This window comes from Gigantopelta aegis, chromosome 10 (genome assembly GCF_016097555.1).
Source record: "Gigantopelta aegis isolate Gae_Host chromosome 10, Gae_host_genome, whole genome shotgun sequence".
Taxonomy (NCBI): Eukaryota; Metazoa; Mollusca; class Gastropoda; order Neomphalida; family Peltospiridae; genus Gigantopelta; species Gigantopelta aegis.
In genome coordinates this window covers 7,862,327-7,875,007 of record NC_054708.1, presented here as the reverse complement: position 1 = coordinate 7,875,007, position 12,681 = coordinate 7,862,327, and the positions used below count along the sequence as shown (strand labels likewise).

At 34.6% G+C, this 12,681-nt stretch overlaps 1 protein-coding gene across 2 annotated transcripts in view; it reads right to left on the bottom strand.

Annotated features, from left to right (window-relative positions):
* Window positions 1–12,681, bottom strand: part of LOC121383445 — a 49,282-nt gene that overhangs the window by 23,442 nt on the left and 13,159 nt on the right. The window contains exon 2 of one of the 2 annotated variants that reach the window (XM_041513487.1): window positions 7,940–8,278. The exons of the other annotated variant lie outside the window; for it this stretch is intronic. Coding sequence (XP_041369421.1) covers window positions 8,228–8,278 — 51 coding nt within the window. The 3' untranslated portion in view covers window positions 7,940–8,227. Of the gene's footprint in view, window positions 1–7,939; window positions 8,279–12,681 lie in introns of those variants that run through there. 2 annotated transcript variants of the gene reach the window in all.

Genomic DNA, 12,681 nt, shown 5'->3' with positions numbered 1-12,681 from the left:
GGTTGCTATCACGAATCAGATCTTTTATTAAATTTAAAAAATGTATTTATTAGACATAAACGGGGCAAATTTACGAAGCCTGTTTTTTAATAGACGCAGGAAGTAAATGTATGTAAGTCAAAAAAATTAAAAGACTTTGTAAATGTGGCTCAATATATTTTTGAAACGACAGGTTTTGCTTCCTTGTACATACATCATCAAGATGACTTGATGTCACATATTATACAGTGTTATTAGTAATAGAAAATTACCAAATGTTTGACATTCAATACCTGATGATTAATAAATCAATGTGCTCTAATGGTGTCATTAAACAAAAACAAATTTAGTAATAGAAAGAGAATATGAACTTTTTTAAAAATGGGCTAAAAACTGGTTATAATTGGAAAATATATATCAAGTTTGGTTAAAATTCATTGTCTTGTATGCCATACACCAATGTACAGGTAAGTAGATAAAAATACCATTTTGACGATGAGGTCCTCATTTTAATAGATCTAAAAAAACACTGTTTTATTTAAGGATTGCCTGTTAATTTTTTTACGTTCATCAGGGTATGAACAAAAAAAAAATCATTCGCAAACTGTTCTCACATAAGTTTGTGGATGATTTTTTTTGTTCATACCCAGAAGAACGTAAAAGAAATAACAGACAATACTTATAATTAAATTTGATTGATACATGCTAATAATAACACTAAAACTTTATACTTTATTTTGACTTACTTGTGGTCCATAAACAATAACGCTTAATAAGACAACTTGCCCATATAAAAAGACGTCATCAGATATGACGTTCCCGGACAACGTAATTTTTACATTCATCAAGAATTTAACAAACTCTCGTTGCTACGTCTGGATCAATGGGATGAAGTTATATTGTAATGAATGTAACGCTAATTTAATTATAAATGTGGTGTTACATGTTTTTTAGAAAACCAAATTCCGGTTTATTGGCTACAACTGATGTCAAATGAATCAAATGCTGATGTACATAGAAATATTGTACCCTCTCTTTTTTCATATTTGTACATGTGGGCAAGCTTCAGTATACATATACTGTGTACCCTTCAGAGGTGAACGTACTTAGTATATGTGATATGCCTCGGGTTAGACCGCACTGAATTAAATCATTAATACTTTTATTCCACGAGCATTGATGTGTTCCGTGGTCCGTGAAGACGGGCTGGTGGTTCGGAGGGCTAGCACAGAGGAATAGGAACAACCAGTCACTCTGAATGGCAGTCCCCCATCAATCATACATACATGTTACTTCGGTGGTAAATAATTCCACAAAACCAGTTTTTCTTTGTCCACGGGCAACCTGCTGTGCACGCTCTATTTCTCACAGATGCATAGATCTCGGAAATAAATATACAATAATGCCATAATTGTATCAGCGCATATCAAATGCTGTGTCCGGCTTGTATAATTTATTACTTTTTTCTTTCTTTCTTTAATTTTTTAAAATATTTAAACCGAAGTGCTAGACACAATACTGATGGGGGAGGGGAGAGAGAGAGAGAGAGAAAGAGAGTGTGTGTGTGGGGGGGGGGGGGGGGAAGGGGGTACTGCATGATTGGTAGATATTGTGGTAGAGGAATATAAATATTTTAGTACACCTGTGTACATGTAGGATCACCTGTCAAGAATGTTTCCATTATAGTGAAGATGACCTTGTGCAAAGACATAATTTTGATATACAGTAAATGTTTGGTCATTACAATTCAGATTTGATATAATTTGTCTCAAAAAGCATACACAAAATGTTAAGTAAGTAGAACGCCTCCTCTCTCATCAAAAAAAAGAGAAAGAATTACATGCATGCTGCACTGACACTATACAACTCCATCCTTCAAAAGTCAGACTGACTTCTGACCTCACAGAAGCTCCGATAGAAATGATGTATTATAAGTGGTCAAATGCTAGACTGGTTTTTATACTCAACGTGAGATGAATGTGATATGATAGAAGCCAATGGTACCAGTCAAACTGTCCGCCCTCCTGAACACACCTCTGGATTTCTTCTTCCTCTCAAGTCACACTGTCTGTCATTGATCACCACTACAGATGATGACACTGTACAGATGGCCACACTACAGTTGGTGACACTACACATGGCCACACTACATTTGATGACAATACACATGGTCACACTAGTTGATGACACTACAGTGACACTATACAGATGGCCACACTACAGATGGCCACACTACAGATGGCCACACTACAGTTGGTGACACTACACTTGGTCACCCCAGCGGAACACCACACTGATACAGATCCGACCTGTCAGGCTGTGTCACTGACCTCTGCCACATCCTCGCACCCTATTAGCACAAGTTAACAGCTTATGGGCAGACGCCTTTGGCTACGGTGACCCACAAAGATCACACTTGTGAGATTCTCCTAACCCTGCAAGCAAACAGTCCTACATACAGATGAAGACAGGAACAAAGCATTTGTCATGAATCCATGTCAGAACAATGGACATTTACAGAAACAACTTTCATTTAAAGAGAACTAGTCAAAAGACTTACATGCTGTTTAAATACACTTTGTTAAACAGTGAAGGTATTCAATGAAAGCAGAAATACTTTTATGGCAACATGAATAAGACATAATCTGGCTTCAACATTCTCAGTCATGACTGTATCTAGTGGAGAAAAAAATATTTTAAAAATGTCCTTGTTAGTTTAACAAGAATTCAATGGGATTAAATGTCTCGTTTACACTAAACACATTTGGGTACACTGATGAACATCATAAGTGAAACTATAAACCAAGTTTCATTGACCTAGCACTTATAGTTTGTGAGAAATTGATCTAAAGGCAAAACTTTCATGTTAAGCGTTAACACAAACGTTGATACCGTTGCCACTACTGTCGGAAAAATAAACCTACATCTCGCCTTTTTACTTCATAAAGGAGATCTATACAAAAAGTGCTCATTTGTTTAATTGGAGAATACCCTATATTACTATATATCGATTATTTCAGGGTGTTTGCGGCTCTGCAATTTCCGTTAAATGTACAAAACTATTTAATTCACATCAATTTTCTGCCATGATTCTTTATCACATTTGCAATCATTGACTAACGAACATTGTATTTAATACATATCTGGGCATGTGCTTATAAAACTTTACTGTCGACTCAAATATTTAAGGATGTCATGGTGTTATAATCTCAGAATCTTTTACAGTTTGGAGTTTAGATTCTAAAAGTTTTATATATTTATAAGCACAAGACAAGGTATTAAAATCAAACAATTCTGCTCTCTAAATTGACCCAAAATACCATTCTCATATGGTGATAAATATATATGGTATATATCATAAGTATTGATAATGTTAGTGTAAAGGTTTATTTTAACCCAGATAAAAAAAAACCCAGTACTTTTTTCTTCTCTTTGTTGGTGTGTTGGCATACATGAAATAAAGCCTGTAAATTAATGTATATATTCAGTGCAAACATCAAATGACCCTTCTCTTTAAGATGACCCAAATACAATTCTGATACGTTGACGATGGTTACCACTTACATCTTCACCACAGCAATGAGACATAAAATGCACATTATTTATGAACTGCCATATTTAACTAATAATAAAGAGGTATTACCCGTAACACATTGTGGAAATATGTATACATGTTTGAATGACAATGTTAAACTTATCGTTAACTTCCGAGTTCACCTGTCTATGACACCGTGACAAACTCGCACAAACCGAACACAAGTCATAACTATAAATGGTCGACTAATTCATACCAAGGCTGTAGTATGTGTCTCTGGGTTTTTTACGGGTTTAAATTACTGATACACCCCAAACCACAAATTGAGAATAAAAATGTCAACAGTGTGATAGACATTTTAAATAAGTTTCACCGACTGAACAGGATATTTTTCAAGTTCTATACAGTGTTTTGAATGGTTAAAGAAGAAACACTAATGCGGCTCGATAATAAATGTTTTTTTAAAACGGCCATGTCTTGATGGTATGACAAGTAGATCGTCTTCCCTCGGTGAGTCACGAAGACTAACGTTTGATCTCAATACTATCTCGTATCGGAGGTTAATCCCACAGTGATGAGATACGAAAGAAAGAAAAAGGCCTGGTTAATGACACTTTAGCCAGGTTTCCAATCAGGATTTAACTTTATGGGAATCACCGTTTCTGCCAGAGGGTACGATGGGTCAAAGAGTTTGTTTTGTCTAACGACGCCACTAGAGCACATTGATTAATTAATCATTGGCTATTGGATGTCAAACATATGGCCATTTGTGACACAGTCATAGAGAGGAAACCAGCTACATTTTTTCCATTAGTAGCAAGGGATCTTTTATATGCATCGTCACACAGATATGATAGTACATACCATGGCCTCGATCCCAACATTTGGTAATTCTGACAGGTAATCATCAGAGGAAACCCACTACATTTTTCCTCATGCAGCAAGGGATCTTTTATATGCACTTTTCCCACAGACAGGAAAATACATACCACGGCTGTTGACCAGTTGTGGTGCACTGGTTGGAACAAGAAAAGAAAAAAAATCAGCTGAATCAATGAGCTCTAGTGGTGACTTAAACCAAACAAATTTTAACTTTAAATTACAAACTTAAAAAGGTGTGAGAATGCTTTGGAGCTTCCATGATTACAGTAGTAAATTGTTCTTAGGTTCAATACCAGCTGTGAATCATATTGGGATGGACATCAAACTTACAGCAGTCAGTGGCTATTATGTGTCAACCATATGGATATCTCTAATGTAAGTACATCCCACTCCAACGGGAACTCAACTATCCTGCACGTCCAACCCCTAATGATAAATGAACTACGTCCTATCCTTGAAGATGACCTCACAACATCCCACCACAAACGATAGCTCATATACTTACCTCCCCAATAATAACTCAAACTTCATCCCACTTCTAATGATAATGCTTTTTTTTTTTTTATGTAGTTATTTAAATGTATCAAGTTTTGAAGGAATCTGACCTGAACCTCCAAATTAAATAAAGAGAGAAAACTAATTTTTTCTAAAAAAAATTTCAAATATATTAAACCACATCACCATATTTATGTATTGTTCAATAAATACTGGTGATGTGTGAAGCAGATGTTGATTTGTAAAAGACTAAACAATGACTTTATCGTGTGGCAGGTCTATGCAATGTATTCAGTTTTACCAGTCAGCCTTTGATAACGACTATTGATCAAGTTAGCCGAGAAATGTTTTGGTAAAATGTAAATCCCGGTTCTATTATATGTATTGAATGTAATGAAAAGTCGAGTCTTTACACAACCCCTGCATGGGTAAACAAAGTTTAACCTAGATAGGTAATAGTGCACCACTATAATATATGCCCAGTGGCTTTTTCATTGCATACATGGTTTGCTGGTATTGTATGCAAATATTGGTTTTGAGGATTTTTTTTATCTATAGGCTTTCTGCTGGAGGTAAAATACAATACCCGAGAATTTTTTTATATATATAAATGTATATAAAAGAAAGGAAAAAAATTGGGTTGACACTGATGTGAAATTTACACCACTTTCTTCATTTATGTTTATTTAAAAATAATATCAACAATCATTCTTTATTTAAACTTCAAATTTTATTTTTAAAATTTCACTTAATATACATAACTGATCTAGGATAAATTTCAGTTGGTGGGCCCATTGGGCTTTTTCTCATTCCAGCCAGTGTTCCATATCTAGAGTAACAAAGGCTGTGGTACGTACTATCCTGTTTGTGGGATGGTGCATATAAAAGATCCCTTCCTGCTAATCGATATAAGCAGCCCAGTGGTGGCAGCAGGTTTCCTCTCTCATTATTTGTGTGGTCCTTAACCAAATGTTCGATGCCATATAAGATACAATGTGTTGAGACTGTCATTAAATAAAACTGTCTTCCTTCTCTCCTTATTAAACTGGTAAACAAATGATGTAAAAAGTTGTTGATTTAAGATTTTAATGTTTAATTTAGTAAAACAATTTTCATCAGTATGCGTGTACTTGAAGCCTCTATTGCCCACTGTACAGTGTGTGTGTGTGTGCTTCAATATAACATTACATCAGCATCAAGCTACATATGCAATATAAGATTTATTTGCCATCAAATATTGGGAATGGAATGTGACACCACGGATCAAAGACAAACTGATAGGTGAGATACAGTAATGGAGGGTCTAAAGTCTAACAGGCGAGGCTAGTTTTAAAACTTTATGTCAAAATCTTATTCGAGTTTAAGGTTTCAGATGGACAGATGAGACATTTTTGTCTGTCGGTGGTCAACTCAAATTAATACTCACCTAACAACCAACATGACCATTACTGTACACTAGAACATGGGTACAATAAAACTGCTTCTTATTGCATTTCAATTTATTCAATTACTGGCTGAGTTCACGATAGGGAAGGTGGGACAGAAAAATATTAAACAAAATGGCCTTGCTTTATTTCTAGTTATTACAACAAGCATACTGCATGAGTAGCTGTTAAATACCATTTATTTTACAAGTTTTAAAACATATACATTTTAAAATAAGTTGCAAGAAAAATAGTATGGATAAATCGTTGGTATGGCAACAGTGCAAAATCCACGACTTTATTAAGCTGACTTAATCTATACCTGCTTTTTCTCATTCCAACCAGTGACCACAACTGGTCAAAGGTCATGGTATGTGCTTTCTATTTGTGGGAAAGTGCAAATGAAAGATCCCTTGCTACTAATGAAAAAAATGTAGTGGGTTTCTTCTGATAACTACGTGTCAGAATTACAAACTTTAATCCATACCTGTGACATCACATTATTATCCTAGCTGTAGATTATGTTTTTAGGATCTACAGCTGTGAAACAATTTGTGCGTTCATGTTAGAGATTTGAACTTGCAACTCTCAGAACTCGTACAGCATTGTAAACAAGTACCGGTACAGCACTTTATAGACCCACGAGACCGCACATCTGCATCATCAAATTAACATACACTTTGAGACTTACAAACATGATGCAGATGGAATCAGGTGCATTTGCAAGACATTTTATAAGTGGTGGGTGGGTCTAGACTGGCAGGTGGAGATCGAGAGCTTGAAATGTCCAAGTTTCAAAGGGGTTACAAAACAGATGATACTACTAATAGAAAAATGTAGGTTTTCTCTCTAGAAATATATGTCAAAATTACCAAATGTATGACATCCAATAGCCGATTATAAATAAATAAATGTGCTCTAGTGGTGTTGTAAAAAAAACCCCACCTTCTGTTATGTAGTACAGTACAGTACAGTACAGTACAGTACAGTACAGTACAGTACAGTACAGTACAGTACAGTACAGTACAGTACAGTACAGTACAGTACAGGTATAATCTCCTTGATCTGTCTATCTATATATATGTATATAGTGTGTGTGTTGTAAGAACAAATTTAACAAACTTATATTCCAGATATTTTTGGCTGTCCTCAAATCATAAGTGTAAAGTAAATAAAGACAGTTTGCTGACTTTGAACTATCAAGACTTTCCAAGAAAAAGCAGGAGTGGTCAAGTTGAGATCGAGTTATCTATATCTGTACCGATTATCAGCAAACCTAACACAGCCGTGTTTAAAGAAGCTCAAATATGTGTGTGGTGAGACCACGAACATACACATCAATTGTTCTCCAAGTATGCCGCGTATCTTAATAACATACTGACCTACTTACACGTGATGTACCCTGATAATAGTAACTACCTTTTCATATTGAGTATCAGCAAGAAGTAGTGTAACGTTACAGTATTACATGATACCTATAGCTCCTAACATATAATGTCACATGTACAAACTAGATTTACAATAAATATTCAGAGAATTTCTATTCATTCTTTTATAAAATGAACAAAAGAAATTACAAAGAAATATTAAGCCTGTTTCATAGATATATTTAAAGTATTTTTTGTTTATTAAATACTAGGCCTATAACACTAGCAAAATACGAGCATGCATGTGTGCAGTTTACGAACACTCTACCTCATACTTACTAGTGTGTATTACATGGAGCATATTGTATATGAGCATATATTGTATATGAGCATATGATATTGTATATCACAATATACGTACATTTATGTAGGATGTATCGACATGCTTTTTGGTACGATAACTACAGAAACATTTTGTTGTTAAAATCTTGATTAGCGATATTTCCAGTCAACTGAAATTTGATTAACAACTACTGTTTAATGTTTTAAAATTGTGTAGCGATCTCTGAAACTTGTGTAGCAAATCGTGAATTATTCTGAAACAGACCAATAAAAACAATGTACATAAAAACAATTAATAACAGTGTTAATGGTTTGGAAATCAATGGTTAGCAATAAAATCCTTTCCTGAAATTATGTAGGAGTGCAATTGCTTTCAGTGTCAAATTCACAGTAATTCGGAGTAAAATAAATGAGTAATATCAGCATATGATGATGTGAGCAGTTGTTCACAAAACTGAAAATCATTTAGAACAAAGGCATTTGAGTTGGAGCAATGAACACATCAAATCATCATAAGGACTGTAATAAGCAGAGTTACTAATGTAGTTCTTAAAATATAATATTCAAATTATTGAATAAATTAACTAAAGCCTCAAAATTCATTTGGGAAGAGTGATGAAATCTTTGCTTCTCATATTTTATTTTGGAAGCAAATGTTAGAAACTGAGCAGTTCTAAAAATTAGTCTGGAAATGAATGAATGAATGAATGAATAAATGAATGTTTAATGACACCCCAGCACGAAAAATACATTGGCTACTGGGTGTCAAATTATGGTCACGATAGTCTGGAAATGAGGCAAATGTATGAAACTTATAGTATGAATTTTTTTCAACAGCACTGTGGAAAACTTTAGACAGGCATAAAAGACTATGATTTACATTATCACTCCTGAAAATTAGGTATTCAGGATATTTCAGGAATACTGTTAAAAACAGGTAGAAAAACAAAAGCTACTTGTGAAACTGATTACAAGAAAGCAATTTGTGTATTTTGAGCAGCACACCTTTTTTACTGCCGCCTTTCAATTCTGAGCATTGTAACTAGGAACCAAGTCATCAAAAATCATGTTTTTCAAAACACAGATCACAATAGCAACTACAGTGAAACCTCTCACGACCAGATCCTTTGTAAACCGGAATTGCCTCAAAACCGGACGTCCTACAGTCTCGTTCTAAAAAGCAGGACAGAACTTAACCTCTCTAAACCAGATCCCTCTTAAAACCAGACATTCGTCTTGGCCCCAAGCGTGTCCGGTTTAGAGGGGTTTCATTGGATACTGTTAATTTTATACAACAAACATGATGCCATGCAATGTTCGATAGGAGTGTTAAACAGTGCTATAAGTTGTCATATCGTACACACCTCTAGACTGGAACCCAACTTAAAATGAAGCCAAAGTTTAGAGCTGAAAGTGCCAGTGTATGCTAATCCGTGTTTGTACAAAGAAACAACAAGTCTCCCGCATCAGACAAACAGCCATGTTTAAACAACAAACATTCAAATCCTCAAGCATTTCGTATGTCTTATCAAAGTGCTGGCAGAACCAGCAGAACATTTCCAATTATATTGACATTCTGATTTTTTAAATTATTTCCGTCACATATATATTCAAGTGTGAAGGTCAAAATACGTAACTAGAAAGTTTGCTGATGTTTCAAAACAAACTGTTACTACTGGCACGTGCTAAATTTTACATTCAAAATGGCCGCCAATTTAAGATGTTTAGAAATGCCATATTTATAGGTCTGTTCCACATATGATTTTTGGAAAGGAATGTTTTCAACTACCCATATTTTGAATTTGTTAGCTAATTGCAAGGGATCTTTTATATGCAGTATCCCACAAACAGTACATACCACAGCCGTTATTACATCAATTGTGGAGCACTGACTGGAACCAGAAATAGCCCAATGAACACACAGACAGGTATTGAAACTACACTGATATTGTGTCAAGCAAATGCTTTACCACTGGGCTACGTATATATATGCCCCCCCCCCCCCCCCCCCCCCCCCCCCCACCCCCTCGACCTACTATAATCTAATACAAAATTTACCATATCATGCAGGCTATATATCCATTATTTGCCAAGATTTAGGGTACACAATTTTACCCTCAGCACCTTCTGGCAAAAACCCTGCCTGTGATGAAATATGTATTTCAAATTCAAACATCACAGAGACCCTCTTTGGAGTTAAAAGAGTATCAGATTCATTATTTTAATGGATGACTTTCAAACACAATAACACCTATTTGTATTTGCTAATTTCTATTCATAACATCATAAACATAAAAAATATAACTGTCAATCTGAACCAAATCGATAACTACATGTACCAAGGCAAATAAAAACCACACACCACAACCACACACCCTTTTTATATTGCTTTACACTTCCTGGTAAGTAACCTATATAACGGCTGACACAAGAGAAAGAAGATATTTATTAACGATTCCTTTACGTACTATCAAATATAAATGATTCTGTTTTAATTGTTGCTATAAACAACTTCGACTAAACATCATTGATTATGAAGACACAATTACTTATGGATTATGAAGACAAAAGGACGGGAAACTATTTTTTTTTTTTTTTTTTTTTATATCTTAGACAGTTAGAAACTGGTTCCAAAAGACCAAATCAAACATTTTGTGTCACAGCACTTTTAGTTTTAGAGACAAAAACAAACTTCATATTGTAATTTTTAGCAGGAAATGTGATTATTTCAGTTATGAGTGTGATAAAAGCCTTCTGAGTTCCAAAGATAGTAGAGTTTGTTATTTTTTAACAAAACTGGTTTTCTAATTCATTGTTTGGAACCTAATAAACTACATGTAAAATATAGTGAAAAAAGTTAAAAGTTTGTTTTGTTTAACAACACCACTAGAGCACATTGATTTACTAATCATCGGCTGATGGATGTGAAACATTTGATAACTCTGACATATAGTCAGTCTTATATAGAGGCAACCCACAATATTTTTCCATTACTAGCAAGTGATCTTTTATATGCACCATCCCAGACAGGATAGCACATACCACTACCACCAGTCGCGGTACGATACTAGCATTTCAGACAAGCGCTCTACCGACTGAGCTAGATCCCACCCCTGTAATATAGTGAAGTGAAATGTTTGTTTTAAGTGTTCACTGCTGTGACACGAAACATGCAATGTATTTTCCTCTTTAGAATATCAGTGGTTGTATATTCAACGTGTTTCCGACAGTTCTAATGTTTGTTTTAAGTGTTCACTGCTGTGACACGAAACATGCAATGTATTTTCCTCTTTAGAATATCAGTGGTTGTATATTCAACGTGTTTCCGACAGTTCTAATGTTTGTTTTAAGTGTTCACTGCTGTGACACGAAACATGCAATGTATTTTCCTCTTTAGAATATCAGTGGTTGTATATTCAACGTGTTTCGGACAGTTCTAATGTTTGTTTTAAGTGTTCACTGCTGTGACACGAAACATGCAATGTATTTTCCTCTTTAGAATATCAGTGGTTGTATATTCAACGTGTTTCCGACAGTTCTAATGTTTGTTTTAAGTGTTCACTGCTGTGACACGAAACATGCAATGTATTTTCCTCTTTAGAATATCAGTGGTTGTATATTCAACGTGTTTCCGACAGTTCTAATGTTTGTTTTAAGTGTTCACTGCTGTGACACGAAACATGCAATGTATTTTCCTCTTTAGAATATCAGTGGTTGTATATTCAACGTGTTTCGGACAGTTCTAATGTTTGTTTTAAGTGTTCACTGCTGTGACACGAAACATGCAATGTATTTTCCTCTTTAGAATATCAGTGGTTGTATATTCAACGTGTTTCCGACAGTTCTAATGTTTTTTTTAAGTGTTCACTGCTGTGACACGAAACATGCAATGTATTTTCCTCTTTAGAATATCAGTGGTTGTATATTCAACGTGTTTCGGACAGTTCTAATGTTTGTTTTAAGTGTTCACTGCTGTGACACGAAACATGCAATGTATTTTCCTCTTTAGAATATCAGTGGTTGTATATTCAATGTGTTTCCAACAGTTCTAATGTTTGTAGTAATCCTAATTAGATTTTATCTACCAATAATTTTCTATGTTTGTTAAAATATATATTAGATAATAAAAAGGAAGTTTAATCTACTACAAAACACTAGGATGATCAAAAACGCTGGATATAGAGACACTGATGTTCTACACAAGAACATTTATTTAAAGGGACAGTCCTGAGTTTACAACTACTGTAAAATGTTTCCGATCAATAGAGCCTTTTCGATGATGCAACATACAAATTTTCTTCTTATTTAGAATATCAGTGTCTATATTTACAAGGTGTTTGTTGTTGTCCTAATGCTTGTAGTAGCCCAAACCTGATTTTACTTTCCAGTAATTCTGTATGTACGAAATATATATCACAAATTAAAGTAAAAACTGAGTGCTACAAACATTAGTATACAACCACAAACACATTCGATATACAGACTCTGGTATTCTAAACAAGAAAATTTATTTGGTATGAAATAGTAGTTGCCAACAAGGTTCTGTTATCACAAACATCTTACAATGGCTGCAAACTCAGGACAGTCCCTTTAAAGTGTAATTTTAGTCCTTAAAAGCAGGACTTATAGAATTTTTATAAAATCCACTAGCCATGGA